Source organism: Stomoxys calcitrans, chromosome 2 (genome assembly GCF_963082655.1).
Source record: "Stomoxys calcitrans chromosome 2, idStoCalc2.1, whole genome shotgun sequence".
Taxonomy (NCBI): Eukaryota; Metazoa; Arthropoda; class Insecta; order Diptera; family Muscidae; genus Stomoxys; species Stomoxys calcitrans.
This window is the reverse complement of record NC_081553.1, coordinates 79083322-79100469: the sequence shown is the minus strand read 5'-3', so window position 1 is coordinate 79100469 and position 17148 is coordinate 79083322. Positions and strand designations below refer to the sequence as shown.

Genomic DNA, 17148 nt, shown 5'->3' with positions numbered 1-17148 from the left:
GGATATCGAATTCGTGCCATTGTAACCTATGACGCTGGCGAGAACATCGGACAAAGCGGTGTATATCCCCTCTAAATGTTGGCAATATTTGCGAGGTTCAATGCCATGAATGGTTATTTAAAAAAATTTCCCCAACGAGGTGTCGGACTGCGGGACGCCGTTTGTACTCGGCTATAAGAAAAGGTCCCTAATCATTGAGTTTAAACTTGAATCGGAAAGCACTAATTGATGTGTGAGAATTTGCCCCCATATTGCCATGACCGGTAAATATGAACCGTTTGGAGGGTGTTTTGAGGCTGGGGTGGCCACCGGCACTTTGCACTGAAAATGGATATCAAATTCCTTTATTCCCAGCGGAAATGAAGTTCAGTTTAGGGGGTGCTTTAGGGCAAACCCTAAAACACTTGGCTCCAAAATTGGATATCAAATACCTTTCCCGCTGTGTACTAATGGTCTAATGGCGTTTTTGAGGGTTGGCGTGACCCCTTATACTTCAATCTGATTTTGTATTCCAGCTTCAAAATCTACTCCCGAATACCTTTCATTTGAGCCCCATATTGAAATGAACGTCCAATATGTCTGTTTGGGGGAGTTTTGGGGTTGGGGCGGATCGATGGATACTTCGACTCAAATTTTAATACTTATTCGTATTCAACTCTCCAATAACTTTCATTTGATATCTATATTGTCCCGATCGGTCTTCTTTTGATTCCCCTTCCGATATCGAAAAATTATATAGCGTATGTTTCCTTCCAGACCAACCTACATAATAGGCGAATTTCGAGAAAATCTATTCTGCCATTTTTCATTCTATACGGAACAAACAAGCCGAGTCCCATATATCCGTGATTGGCTAATGTGCCCGCTTTGGGCATTTTTGTGGGGGTAGGGTGACGCCCTATACTTCGACATGAATTTATATGCCAGATTCGTTATCTACTCCCGCATACTTTTCTTTACAATACGGTCCACTTTTGATTTTGGGTGAGGTTTTTGGGGTAACGATGGAGGGTGCGCCCCTTTCCGTTATGAATAAATTTTAAAGCCTATTCCTACTTCCCGACCATATTCATAATCTACTCCCGAATACCTTTCATTTGAGTGCCATATTGTCATGATAGTGAACTAAACCTATTAAAGTAGTTTTGGGGCTAGGGTGGCCCCCAGGTACATCGACCCAACTTTTATTATAAAATTCGTACTCTGCTCTTTAATACTTCCGTTTGAATCTTATATATATATTTTTTTTTTCACTTAACCAACACGCAGGGGATGTCCCCTATATAAGCAGTGCATTGCGTTGGCAATTAGGAAAGTTAAGCGCTGGAGTGGCGAAAGGGGGATTAGTGTTCATTGAGCTATACAATCTGTGAGAATTTTAAGGTAATCGGTTCAGCCGTTTTTGAGTCTATACGGAACAAAGAAACAAACCGACAAACAAACATAAGTTGAATTTTATATATTATTGGGTTGCCCAAAAAGTAATTGCGGATTTTTTAAAAGAAAATAAATGCATTTTTAATGAAACTTAGAATGAACTTTAAGAAAATGCATTTATTATTTTTTGAGATTCCATTGCAGGATATTGTCCGGCTGTAGACCATTGTTTAATGCTTTCAATAAAGTCAGCAAAAGTGTGTTGCTGCTAGAAGCATTTGACTTTCTATCCGTATCGCTATTTCATTTTCGACCAATATAAATCATCAATGGACGACGCAAATGGATCATGGTGCTTTACATACCATCCCTAATAGAATAGGTTGTAAAGCACTCACTCACAATTTGAACTGGGCTTTTTAAGAGGACTTGCTTTACAAGCGCATTGGAAAACAAATCAAATTTTACTTCCCTTATTCAAATCCGACTTATCCAATAATGCCAATAGCAACAAATACAAACATCTTTTGCAAAACTCTTTTGTTCTTTGACGATTGCCCAACGGTTGATGCTGCCAGTGCTGTTTTATTTTTATAGGAGCCATATCTAAATCTAAACCGATTTCGACCAATATGATGAGAAAATTTGTTAAAAAATTCGCTGACAAAAGCTTTAAAAGTGAAAATCATATGGAACATGTACATGGGGATATATCTTAATCTGAACTGATTTCCAAGGTTGTTAATGGCAATGTCGATAGTAATAAGATAATCCCTCGTGCCATATTTCCAATATAATCGAATCGGGAAGTGATTCTAAGTCTATGGGTAACATAAAGGGTGATTTTCTTGAGGTTAGGATTTTCATGCATTAGTATTTGACAGATCACGTGGGATTTCAGACATGGTGTCAAAGAGAAAGATGCTCAGTATGCTTTGACATTTCATCATGAATAGACTTACTAACGAGCAGCGCTTGCAAATCATTGAATTTTATTACCAAAATCAGTGTTCGGTTCGAAATGTGTTCATTCACCGTAACGTTGCGTCCAACAGCATCTTTGAAAAAATACGGTCCAATGATTCCACCAGCGTACAAACCACACCAAACAGTGCATTTTTCGGGATGCATGGGCAGTTCTTGAACGGCTTCTGGTTGCTCTTCACTCCAAATGCGGCAATTTTGCTTATTTACGTAGCCATTCAACCAGAAATGAGCCTCATCGCTGAACGGTGAATGAACACATTTCGAACCGAACACTGATTTTGGTAATAAAATTCAATGATTTGCAAGCGTTGCTCGTTAGTAAGTCTATTCATGATGAAATGTCAAAGCATACTGAGCATCTTTCTCTTTGACACCATGTCTGAAATCCCACGTGATCTGTCAAATACTAATGCATGAAAATCCTAACCTCAAAAAAATCACCCTTTAGAAGTAGATCTATCTCCTTTCATTTTGGGTTTAAATCCCATTTCCTGTCTTACATTACCATGTACCATAAGAGTGGTGTAAGATATTAATAGTTGTGTTATCATTAACTTTTGCCAAAAACACTGTTTTCCTAAAACCCAAAGATTGCAAGAAATCTTAAGCTGAATATCTACAAAAATTCCCAAAGTTGGTGGAAAGGAGGAGTTCATTTTAGGCAATTAGGAAAAACAAACATTTGTTTTTCGTTCTCTTTCAATTCTACGCCGTTCCATATTTCGAAAATTTGATCAAATAACTATACTTATGTAACCCCTTTCGTTTATAGGTGCGTTTAAATCAAATTTGCCTTTAAAGTCCACTTTTGAAGAAACCAACATAATATGTCAATCATTTCGTTTCATTTCAAGCATGAACAATTTTTATGCAAATTCAGTCTAGTATAAAATTAAGCAAAAATAAATTGCAATTAAATAAAATAAATAATAAAAAAATAACCAATTTTCACCCGACATACTCTAACTTGGAAACAAACAAAAAGCCATTCAGGCGAACAATGAAACATTCGCCCCAAACAAATAATCACAATGACATACGTACACACTCGAGCACATACAAAGGCATTATATTTGTAACTCTTTTCATGTCAGAAAATGAAATAATTTAATTCACTTCTCACTTGTCACTCAAGTCGAGTGTAACAGTTTAATTCACAACAATTGAAGCGACTACCGCTGCCACTGCTGCTGCTGGTGCCACTGCTGCTTCCACTGAACAACTGATGCTCAAAAGGATGCAAATGATGTGTTGTTACTCGGTGGACTTGTTGTGGGAGCAGTCGCATGATAGGGATCCCCCCTTTGGCTTCAAGCGAAGCGAAACAAATACTTGCAAAAAAACAAAAAAAAAAAAAGGCCCGCAATAAAAACAATTTGACAAGTATTCTGACAGCAAAAGTATATTGTGGTCAATACTGTAAGGAAAAACAAAAACAAAAACAAAAAGCAAAACAAGTTAAGCGAGTGAGAGTTGATCAGAACGGTGTACTGTGCGAATGTAGGACTTTTGCAGTCATACACAAAAAGTGCTTCATTGAGCTTGAACAATATTTTACAACTTAATTATAGTTACAAACTTTTTCAGAGTGTTTAACACATGTTCGCTGATGCACATAATTGCAATATATTGATTTTTAATTAAATACACAAAAAGTAAAACTGATTGTTTTTCCCCAATATTCTGTAGTTGATTGTATTAATTTTGTTTTTTCCCCTTCTCGTGTTTTAATTACAGTTTCGATGTTCGGGGGAGACCTTTTGAAAAGGCTTTGTATTGGTCCGATACAAATTCGTTTGGCCCAAGAGCCTATTTTGTTACTACCAAACAACCTGCCAAACTACAAGTCGACAATATCCAATTGGACGATGAGGGAGTGTATAGATGTCGAGTGGACTTCCAGAATTCTCCTACACGTAATCATAGAATTAATTTAACGGTTATTGGTAAGTATTGAATATGACTATTAAATAAAAATGTATCAATAATATGGGCGATGGAAGGTGCAAAGAGTTAAAAAAAAATCGTTAACTTTTTATACCCTCCACCATTGGATGGGGGTATACTAATTTCGTCATTCTGTTTGTAACTACTCGAAATATTCGTCTGAGACCCCATAAAGTATATATATTCCCGATGGTCGCGACATTTTATATCGATATAGCCATGTCCGTACGGCCGTCCGTCAGTCAGTCCGTCTGTCTGTCGAAAGCACTCTAACTTTCGAAGGAGTAAAGCTAAAGCTTGAAATTTTGCTCAAATACTTTTTATTAGTGTAGGTCGGTTGGGATTGTAAATGGACCATATCGGTCCATGTTTTCATATAGCTGCCATATAAACCGATCTTGGGTCTTGACTTCTTGAGCCTCGAGAGGGCGCAATTCTTATCCGATTGGAATGAAATTTTGCACGACGTGTTTTGTTATGACATCCAACAACTGTACCAAGTATGATTCAAATCGGTTCATAACCTGATATAGCTGCCATATAAATCGATCTTGGGTCTTGACTTCTTGAGCTTCTAGAGGGCCCAATTCTTATCCGATTGGAATAAAATTTTGCACGACGTGTTTTGCTATGATTTCCAACAACTGTGCCCAATTAGGTTCAAATCGGTCAATAACCTGATATAGCTGCCATATAAACCGATCTTGGGTTTGACTTCTTGAGCTTCTAGGGGGCCCAATTCTTATCCGATTGGAATGAAATTTTGCACGACGTGTTTTGTTGTGACATCCAACAACTGTGCCAAGTATGATTCAAATCGGTTCATAACCTGATATAGCTGCCATATAAATCGTTCTTGGGTCTTGACTTCTGGAGCCTCTAGAGGGCCCAATTCTTATCCGATTGGAATAAAATTTTGCACGACGTGTTTTGCAATGACTTCCAACTACTGTGCTAAGTTAGGTTCAAATCAGTCAATAACATGATATAGCTGCCATATAAGCCGATCTTGGGTTTTGACTTCTTGAGCTTCTAGAGATCCCAATTCTTATCCGATTGGAATAAAATTTTGCACGACGTGTTTTGTTATGATAATCAATAACTGTGCCAAGTATGGATTAAATCGGTTCATAACCTGATATAGCTGCCTGTAAACCGATCTTGGGACTTGATTCTTGACCCTCTGGAGTGCACAATACTTATCCGATTGGAATGAAATTTTGCACGATCTTCCAACAACTGTGCTAAATTAGGTTCAAATTAGTCAATGACCATATATAGCTGCTATAGAAACCGATCTGGCATCTTAACTTCTTGAGCCTCTAGAGGTCGCAATTAATATCCGATTTGTCTGACATTTTGTTTGACGGATCCTCTCATGACCATCAACATACATGTTTATTATGGTCTGAATCAATCTATAGCCTGATACAGCTCCCATACAAGTCGATCTCTCTATTTACTTCTCGAGCCCCCAAAGGGGCCTCAATTCTCGTTTGAATTGGCTAACGTTTTACACAGGTCTCCAACATATAATTTAATTGTGGTCCGAACCGGACCATATCTTAATATCGCTCTAATAGCAGAGCAAATCTTTTCTTTTACCGTTTTTTGCCCAAGAAGAGATGCCGGGAAAACGACTCGACACATGCGATCCATGGTGGAGGGTATATAAGATTCGGCCCGGCCGAACTTAGCACGCTTTTACTTGTTTATATTCTACACTGTGGTATAGGGTATTATAACTTTGTGCTTTTGTTTGCAACGCTAAGAAGGAGAAGAGCTAGATCCATTGATATGTTTGCCGGCTTAAAATCACTTGATTAAGCTATGTCTGTCTGTCCGTCTGTCTGTCCATGTATTCTTGTGGTCAAGGTACAGGTCGTATTTGATGTCTGAATGTCATGAAATTTTGCACAAGTCTCACTTTTGGTCCAAGGCCGAATGCTATTCAGAACGCGGTTCAGAATTAGATATAGCTCCCAAATATATCTTTCATCCGATTTGGTCTTTAAAGCCTGTAGAAGCCACAGTTTTGGTCCGATCTTTACAAAATTTGGCATTAGGTGTTTTATTTGACGTCCGTATATTTCGTCAAAATCGGTCCAGATTTAGATATAGCTCCCAGATATATCTTTCATCCCATGTGGCCTTTTTAGTTTTTAGTAGCCACAACATTGATCCGATCCTAAAAAAATTGAGCATGAAATATTTCATGTGACGCCTTAATACATGTGCACAATTTTATCCAAATCGGGTTAGATTTAAATATAGCTTTCATCCGGTTTGACCTCTTAAGACTGTAGAAGCCAGAATTTTAGTCGATCTCTACCAAATTTGGCATGAACTGCTTTTTTGGCGTCCAAGAATATGCGTGCAAAATTCAATCAAAATCGATTCAGATTTGGATATAATTCCCATATATATCTTTCATCCGATATATCTCTTAAAGCTGGAGAAGCCACACTTTTGGTCTGATCTTTACCAAATTTTGCATGAAGTTTTTTTGACGTTCCAATATGTGTACAATCGGATCAGATTTAGATATAGCTCCCATATATATCTTTCATCTGATATGGTTTTTTAAGGCTGTGGTAGCAACAATTTTGATCCGATCCTTACAAAATTTAACGCGAGATGTTTTATTTTACTTCTCAATACCTGCGAAAAATTTCTTTAAAATTGGATCAGATTAAGAACTATCTCCCATATTAATTTTTCAATCGAAATGGCCTTTAAGTCTGTGGAAGCCACAGTTCAGGTCCGATCTTTACAAAAAATTTGTACGAGATGTTTGATTTGACATCCTAGCACATGTACAAAATTTCAAATCAAATTTCAAATCGGATCAGATTTAAATATAGCTCCGATATATATCTTTCATTGAAATCGGGTAATAAATTAAGCTTTAATGAGCTTTAGACCCTTAACCGGCATATCGGTCTATATGACAGCTATATCTAAATACAGTGCTATTTTTACCATATTTGGTTCGGATGGCGAGTGGCCTAAAACTATTCACTGTTTCAAATTTCAGCGAAATCGGATAATAAATAGGGCTTTTATGGGCTTCAGACCCTTTATCGGGAGATCGCTCTAAAGGGCAGTTATATCTAAATACAGTCTGATCCAAATTATATTTGAGGCGGATGTTGGGAGACCTAAAACTACCAACTATTTCAATTTTCAGCGAAATCTGATAACAAATAGGGCTTTTATGGGCTTCAGACCCTTTATCGGGAGATCTCTTTATAGGGCAGCTATATCTAAATATAGGTTATCTGAACCATATTTGGGATGTTGGTAGGCCTAAAACTACTCACTGTTTTAAATTTCAGCAAAATCGGATGAAAAATTAAGTTTTTATAGGCATTAGAGCCTTTATCGGAAAATCGGTCTATATAGCAGCTATATCCAATTATGATCCGATTTGGCCCGTTCAAGAACTTAAACACCGTGCATCAAAAAGACGTAACAGCGCCAAATTTCAGCTCAATATCTCAATTTTTGAAGCCTGTAGAGTGATTACAACAGACGGACGGACAAACACACGGACATCGTTAAATCGTCTTAGAATTTTACGACGATCCGAAATATATATACTTTGTAGGGTCGGAAATTGATATTTTGATGTGTTGCAAACAGAATGACTTAATAAATATACCCCCTAACCTACGGTGGTGAGTATAAATACAATACATTACCTTCAACTGCAACTACTGCCTTCTCCAGTACACAAAACACTGGTATAACAACAACAACATTATATCATAGCCATTCCTGAAACGTTTCCACCTACAATACGACATATTGCTCGCGTGAATAGCCGGACGAATATCCCGGGAGAACCACGGTATCATTCTAGAGGACACTTCTCCAGTCTTGAGTAGTATCCCAAGTTCCTGTAGGCCACAGGTATTCCTCTGTAGAAAGTCAATTTGTTCATCGACAGTTTCCATACAAAAAATTAAATCCCAGTTCCCATTTCTCAAAAACACAAACTCGAAATTCCTATGTCAGGAAATCTTTACTTTTTGCACACTCCTTAGAACTTTTGCATTATATGCCCCTGAATCAATTCGAATCCTTATAACACTAATCCCAAAGGATGGGACTTTTCGCCTCTTTGGGACTCGACGTCCTCTTTACATGCCCTGCACACATCTTGTGTAGCTGCGCCTATGCTATGTAGTTAATGTAGGCGCCGAAGGCCGTAGTGAACTTCTGTATAATTTTCTTCAGTATATGCCTCGTCTTGTTTCGGTCTGGATTCCCCCAATAGGATTTTTGCGGTCTTTCCCACAGCTTTTTGTCAGTATCACATTTCTCGCCCATGTCATTAATACAAGGGTTTTGTGTTTTACCAATTTATTGCCTATAAACATTTGACCGGGAGGCCATCGTGGCACACTCATTGATATGAGAGAGGTATCCCCTGTTCCTGAATAGAATAGGACCGTACTTAGCACAGTTGTTGAAAGTCATAACTGAACTCCGGCATGCAAAATTTAAGCCAAATGGGACAAAAATTAAGTCTTCCAGGGGCTCAAGAAATCAAATCGGGAGATCGGCTTATATAGGAGCTATATCAGGTTATGGACGGACTTAAACCATACTTGGCTCAGTTGTTGAAAGTCATAGCAGAACAGAATCTGCAATATTTAAGCCAAATCGGACAAAAATTGAGGCTTCCAGGGCTCAAGTAGGCAAATCGGGAGATTGGTTTATATAGGAGCTATATCAGGGTAAAGACCGATTTAGACTGTGTATAGCAAATTTATTAAAAAACATAACAGGACAGTGTGTTCAAAATTAAAGCTAAATAGGATAAACATTTCGGCTTCAAGGGGCTCATATAGTCAAATCGGGAGATCGGTTTATATAGGACTTCCATCGGGTTATTGACTGATTTAGACCGTACTTGGCCTAATTGTTGAAACTTATAACAGAACACCAGATGCAAAATTTTAGCGAAATCCGACAAAAATTGTAACTAAGTAACAGAACACTATCGGCAAAATTTTAGCCAAATCGAAAAAATTGTGGCTTCCAGGGGCTCAGGAAGATAAATCGAGAGATCGGTTTATATAGGAGCTACAACAGGTTCTTAACCGATTTGAACCGTACTTGTCACAGTTGTTGAAAGTCATAACAAAACACTATCTTAAATATTTTAGCCTAATCGGACAAAAATTGCGGCTTCCAGGGGCTCAAGAATATAAATCGGGAGATCGGTTTATATGGAAGCTAAATCAGGTCATAGATTTAGAATGTATTTGGCACAGTTGTTAAGAATTAAAATAAAACTACCTCTGAAAAATTTTAGCCAAATCGGACATAAATTCCGGGTTTCAGGGGTTCAAGAAGTCAAATCGGGAGATCGTTTTATTTATGAACTATATAAGGTTCTTGGCCGATTTGGACTGTACTGGGATTAGGAAGTCCAAAAATGAGATCGGTCTATATAGGAGCTATATCAGGTTCTTGACCAATTTGTTTTTGAAACTCATAACAGAACCCTATATGTAAAATTTTAGCCAAGTCGGACAAAAATTGTAGCTTCCAGAGGCTCAAGAAGTCAAATCGGGAGATCGGTTTATATGGGTACTATATTAGGACCTTGACCGATTTGAACCGTACTTAGCACAGTTTTTCAAAATCATTACAGAACACTACCTACACTGTCTGAAAAATTTCATCCAAATCGGGCAAACATTTTGGCTTGTAATGGCTTAAGGTGTTAAATCGGGAGCTATATCAGCTTATAGACTGATTTGAACCGAACTTGGCTCAATTGTTGAAAATCATAACAGTACACTACCTGCCAATTCGGACAAATACAGCGGCTTTCAGGCTCGAGAAGTCAAATCTGAACATCGGCTTATATGAGAGCTATATTCAAATACCACCGTTGGGCAGAGGTTTCATTTCCGGCTATGACGCCGAACGCCTGGGTTCAAATCCTGGAGTGAACATCAGAGAAATTTTCAGCGGTGGTTATCCCCTTAGAAATGATGGCAACATAGTATCCTGCCAAGTTAAACTCTTCTACCAGATGGTATCGCTATGCGGCACGCCGTTAGGACTCGGCGTAAAAAAGGAGGCTCTTTATTATAGAGCTTAAACTTTAATAAGACTGTACTTACTGATATGAGAGATTTACGCGTTCGACCGCTATCATGATTTCGACAGACATACGGACAGACATGGCTGGGTCGAATCGGAATGTCAAAGCGATCAAGAATATATATACATTATGGTGTTTTCGATCAATATTTCGAGGTGTTATAAACGGAATCACTAGATTAGTACATCACCACCCTAGGATAACGGGTAAAACAAACGGAATGACAAGATTAGTGCCATCCTATGGTGGAGGATATAAAAATGTATACAGCTTGGAGCCATTCGAGTAACAACTTTTTTAAAAGTGTTTTATTATCAAAGCTATTTTTTATTGTCGACCAAAAGTTCCTAAATAGCTGTTGATAACATACTTCTCAAAACAATTATGGACCAGAAAATTTTAAGTTTTATTTTTAGCTCTTATTTATTATGGCTCTGAAGCCCAATGCGTAGACTGAAAAACATAATGACTTTGACATTTTGAAAAGAACACCAAACCTGAATAAATAAACACAACATTATCTTTAAATTTTCAAGTGAGTTTTTTTTTAGATTTTCGACACAACCTCATCATCCATTGCCCAAACTCCCCAGTGTGTGCATCGCATACAACAGTTAATATTTATTACAAAATAATTCCCTGCTTTTTTTGATCATCGCATCATTCGTTCTTCTCTTTGCAGTTCCTCCTCATCAAATACTGGTGTATGATGCCTCGGGTCGTGATGTGGCCGGTGCTGTAGGGCCGCTCTTCGAAGGCGACAACATTGTGCTGACATGTGAAGTGCGTGGCGGTAAGTGAACATGTCATGTTTTAAAGAGCATTAACAAAATGTGGTTCAAGAAGATGGAGCAACCATGTCACACGGTTGTTACCCAAGCCTCAGCGCAAAACTTCATGGCTGGCACAGAGTGACATGCAAGATGCAGCATACAAACCGCAAAAGAACAATCATTCTCTTGCTAGCTTGCTTACTTGCGTTTCACCCTTGAGAAGAACGCATAGCGTAGTGTTGTCTTTCTACTGATTTGACCTGCAGACATATGCGGTGTCGTAAATCTTTTAAAAAGTCCCTAAAGATGTATTCGCGTTTATTTTGTTGTAAATATTCGCATGTACAAGTATATGGTCAAAAAACCGCCCAAAAGAGAAAGCAAAAACAAAATCACACAGGACACCGAATATAACATTGTGTATAAATAAAAAGAGCAAAACTATATACTCATACTAACACACCTACATATACACTGGCACAAAAATATTCCCTGTGTGAATGCAGATTAGGGTAGCAAACAATTTTTGAAGAAATTTCTAGAGAAACATCTTCTTTTAAAATTTTAATAGAATTGTCTATGAGAAACACATTTTAACGGAACTCTTTATTAAATATTATTTGACCCAATTTTCCATAGCAAAATTTTGAAAAAAAATATCCTTAAGCTCTTGGCCTATATGTGTTCAAGATTTTTTTTCCATCAACCAACACGCGGGGGATGTCTCCTTTGAATGCAGTGCATTGCGTTGACGAAAGGAAATTAGGAATTGGTGGGGAGAACGGGAAATGTCCTAAATCTCTGGATGTCATAGAGGGTGGGAAAAACATTAGCCGGAAGTCGATTCACCATACAAACGGTTCGGGCGAATTAAGAATTCTCTCTATAATGCATTTTGCGGTCCGCTGGCCAATCAATTACACGAGGGTGTGAGTTTCTCGAATGTCTAGAATCCTTGTCAAACATTCTTATATCAGGAAATAGAAGACGAATATCAGACGAACACATACCATGAGAGTATCGATAGAACAACGCCAAACAACCCACATTGCGACAATGTTCAAGGTGGGCAATAGAGTTGGATACCCTACTTTGCCCAATCAACGCCATCACTCTCCTCTGTATACGATGCAGTAGCTCCAGGGATGATTTCCAGCCCATACATGTGAGTTGTACTCTATTTTCGGCCTTATGAAAGTGATGTAGATGTAAAGAAGAAGACGGAGTGAAGGCATTCTTACACCGTTTAAGGAAGCCTAAACATTTAAATGGTTCTTTCAACTCTTCAACAAATACATGTTTAGGCCAACAGACATCACTTTGTATTTTCATGCCCAGAACATCAAGAGCTTCTGATTGCTCAACATCTATACCGTTAATAGACAAAGATGATCGTAATGGGTCAGCCAATCGTTTGTGTGACAACAAACAGCTCTGGGTCTTCGATTTATTCGACCCCACTCAGAAATGGCCAGGATTTTCTGCTTGGTAGAGTGTATCATCCATAACCCGCCTCTTGTCCTCAATTTCTCGAAGACTCGGCCTGTGGTCGAATGAGTACGAATGACAGAGATTTCTGTCATCCACAAATAAGTATTGGGTTGCCCAAAAAGTAATTGCGGATTTTTCATATAGTCGGCTTTGACAAATTTTTTCACAGCTTGTGACTCTGTAATTGCATTCTTTCTTCTGTCAGTTATCAGCTGTTACTTTTAGCTTGCTTTAGAAAAAAAGTGTAAAAAAAGTATATTTGATTAAAGTTTATTCTAAGTTTTATTAAAAATGCATTTACTTTCTTTTAAAAAGTCCGCAATTACTTTTTGGGCAACCCAATAGATCGGATTCGATGACTGACTCAACAAATCGTTGATGAAAATAACAAAAAGAGAAGGAGAAAGAACAGAGCCCTAAGGTACACCTGCGGTCAATTTATGCTCTTTAAATGAGGGCCCATTTATAATCACTCGTAAAGTGCGATCTCTGAGAAAGCTCGAAATAAATCGAACGAAGCCCTTACCGACACCAAATGCGACAAGCTTTTATAGTAGTGCACCATGCCAGACCCTATCAAATGCCTTGAAGATATCCAGAGCCACAACCTTACTCTCACCAGACTGGTGGATTGAGCAACTCCAACGTTCCAACAGAAGTGCCATGAGGACGCCCGTAGAGCGATTTCTGCGGAACCCATACTGTTGGTCGCTAAGAAGCTCATTGGACTCTTTATACCTCACAAGATGGGGATTTACCATGCTCTCCATAACCTTGGAGAGAGCGGAGAATATCGCACTTGGCCGATAAGTCGCAGGGTTGTTTGCCTCACCCTTCTTGGGTATTGGCTGAACGTTCGCAACCTTCGAACGCGCCGGAAAGACTCTCACACGGTAGGCAATGTTGTAAGGGTTGTGTAATGGACAAGCAAGCGTCGAAGAACACCTGCGCAAGACAAGTGAGCTATGACAAAGTAGATCAACAAAACAAACAAGAAACAACAAAAAAAAGAAAAAAAATTGATGAAAAAATTATAAAAAATATGTTATTTTCCAGAAATTAAAATTTAAGCGCATTTTGTAAAAAAAATTATAATGCCAATATTTTTTAATGAAAATCCAAGTTTACGATATTTAGAAACCTACCAAGAAGATTTGTGTAAAGTCCGTTGATATAAAAAAAAACTTGTCTCCTTTCTTCAAACTAAGTAAGTGTATTTGCTTCCAAATTTTATTGTATCCATTGCTTCCAAATTTTATTGTTTGCATCCAGGGGTCTAATTTGGTCTCCTATATTGTAATATTCATGTTTTTCAAAAATTTTCCTTTAATATGGATCTTACACTGCCCGAATTCGTTATTAGAGCAAGGGGAAATTTCATTTCATATTTATACAATATTCCTGGGGCCATTTTAGAGGGTGCAGATCATTTTTTCTTAATTTGTGGAATGCAACCACCCTATTATAAATATAGATGTTAAAAAGTTTACCCATGTATGAAAAAAAAATATATTGAAAAATTACTGCAACTTGGCAAACAACATGGCTACAGTCCTCATACACACACTCGTTGAAAGACCTTCGCGAGTAAGGCCTTTTTGTGTCTGTGTGCATAGAAAAGTGTGTCGTCTAGGGCTTGTGGTAGTTGGTCGGCATGTTGTTTGGCTCTTCGGTAGTTCATGGCCTGTCTGTTATCTTCACCCATCTGCATTGAGTTTCTTTTGGTGTTTGTGGGTGTGGGTGTGTGTGTGTCAACGAATGTATTGGTGGATGATGCTGTACGCCTTAGCAGTGCATTGGGTGCCATAAATCATAATTGTTCTGACAACATTTCAGGGACTTTGATGTTGTTGCTCTTGTTGTTATGCTACCCAATGGTGTCTGTGCATAATAAGCTTTAAAATTTTATTGCAACACATGGAATTAATATGAATGATTTTTTGTCCATGCCAGCCTGTCAGTATTGGTATACGGGTGCAAGAGGGGACATTTGGGTTTTTGTGTTTTTTCCTTTAACATTTAGTGAATGTTGTTAGAAAGTATGAAGTTGAAATTTACATAAATTTGGAAATTTAGGTTGAAGAGAGCTCCATTAGCGTTCTGGGTGGCGTATGAATTTTAATGACAAAATCGTACATACCACATACGCCACAATGGTCTGAACAAAACAACAGGGAATAGGAAGCATTCATTATAAATTTGCTAAATTCCCAACAGAAACTAAAGGTTGACCAAATTTCCTGGAAAAATAAAAATTTAACAAAAATTAAAAAACAAAATAATTTTACCCTACACCACTACTGTGGTACAGGGTATTATAACTTAGTGCATTTGTTTGTAACACCCAAAAGGAAGAGAGATAGACCCATTGGAAAGTATACCGATCGACTCAGAATCGCTTTCTGATTCGATTTGGCTATGCCCGTCTGTCTATCTGTCTGTCTGTCCGTCTGTCCGTCTGCCCGTCTGTCCGTCTGTCTGTCCATGTTAATTTGTGTACAAATTACAGGTCGCAATTTTTATCCGATCGTCTTCAAATTTGGTATGAGGATGTTTTTCGGTCTAGAAACGGAGCACATTGAAATTGAAAAAAATCTGTTCAGATTTGGATATAGCTCCCATATATATGTTCGTCCGACAGCAATAAAATTGTCATTTGTTAACCGATTCTCTAGAAATTCGACAGGAGGGAATTCCTTACGACTCTCGATGTTACTGTATATATATATACATATATCGCCCGATTTTCACTCATAAACCCACTGCAAGCGCATTTATTAGCCAATCTTCCCAAAATTGTGTACAACGGTTTCCTCGACGACTTTCACAATATCCATATAGTTTGGTCGAAATCGGTTCAGATTTAGATATAGCTCCCATGTCAGAGTTAAGTAGGGACATTCTACGTCTCCGCTTTCCATAGCAATGCAAATTTGCCCATCTATATTCCACTGAGGAATAGGGGCTTACTTCTCACATCTCAATCATGGCTGTCCGATTCAAGTTTTAAGCTGAATGATAAGGGATCACCTTTTTAAAGTCGAGTCCGAATGGCGTGCCGCAGTGCTACACCTCTTTCGGAAGATGTTCATAGATGGCTGCCATACCAAACGGTGCTGTACCTCACAAATGTCGCCAGCATTAGGGTGGGAAAACCATTGCTGATATTTTTTTTCTGACGTTTTCGACAGGATTCGAACCCAGGCGTTCAGCGCCATAGGCGGACACGCTAACATCTGTGCTACGGTGGCCACACAAACCTTGGGGCACACCAGTATATATAGGCCAAGCATTAATCCTCAATAGATATTAAATTGAAACGCCCCCACATAATTCTGCATCGTCATAATATGGAGAAGGTTCTGATCAACAAGCACGTATGTGTATACCGACGACATTTCATTTCGCTCCACCTGTTCCTACTTATAAAGCTCTCTTCGTCTCCCTTATTAAAAACCTCTATCGCCAAGCTGACCTTAACAATGCTAAGGTCCTTGGACCCACAATATATAAAGCCTTTGGACTATGCAAATGGAAAGCATGCGAATGGAAAGCAATGCGATTGGAACGGTCGAATGCCCAAGACAAGAGTCAGGTTTATTCCTCAGATCCCTCGGCAAGACTTGACGCTTGTTGGCTAAAGGATCTTGGCGCAGCGCCTCTCGATACAACATGCCCCTCCACCATTGGTATATTGTCGGACCATACTAAGCCCACCCCGGGAAAAATTTTTACATGACATAGTACCTCAGAAATGTTGCCAGAATTATGAGGGTATATCCACCGCAGAAAATTTGTTATGATTTTCTCGCCAGGCAGAATTCGAGCCTATGCATTCAGCATCATAGGCGGACATGCTAACCTCTTAGCCCCTAACCGGCCTAAAACGAATGCAAATTTACTCATGAATATTCCGTTAAGGAACAGGGGTTAATTTCTCACATATCAATGAGTGCTGTCCGATTCAAGTTTTTATGGCTCCTTTTTAAAGCCGAGTCCGAGGGCGGACCCTCCCTTTATTAAAATTTTTTAAAAAACACAAAATCTCGGAGATGGGTTTAGCGATTTAAGCGAAATTTTGTGTGCTCTCTGATAGTAACCTAAAAAATTGAATTTGGTTTCCAAATTTCTGATAGGGTACCTCGGGGGTCCGCCCCATCTCAATCCCCAAACCCACAAAATATACATATAGACCAAGCATGACTCAACTAAAACATATTTAAGGTAAGCAAACGTATCTGATACTCGATTGAGTGACCAAGTATTTGACATATTCATAGGTCATGGCATAATGGGGCTCAAGTGAAAGGTACTTGGGAGTAGAAATTGATACTTATTTTCGGGACCAAGTTTCTGGGGGTCCACCTTTTCCCCAAACAGGTCTTATTTAATGACCATGGGGAAGTGGGGCTCAAATAAAAGGTATTTGAGAGTGCAACACGTATC

At 38.5% G+C, this 17148-nt stretch overlaps 1 protein-coding gene across 2 annotated transcripts in view; it reads left to right on the top strand.

Moving 5' to 3' along the window:
* Positions 1 to 17148, top strand: part of LOC106091693 (uncharacterized) — an 869146-nt gene that overhangs the window by 623998 nt on the left and 228000 nt on the right. For both annotated transcript variants that reach the window (XM_059363681.1, XM_059363680.1), the window contains exons 3-4: positions 4102 to 4310; positions 11121 to 11231. In XM_059363681.1, coding sequence (XP_059219664.1) covers positions 4102 to 4310; positions 11121 to 11231 — 320 coding nt within the window. The remainder of the gene's footprint in view (positions 1 to 4101; positions 4311 to 11120; positions 11232 to 17148) is intronic.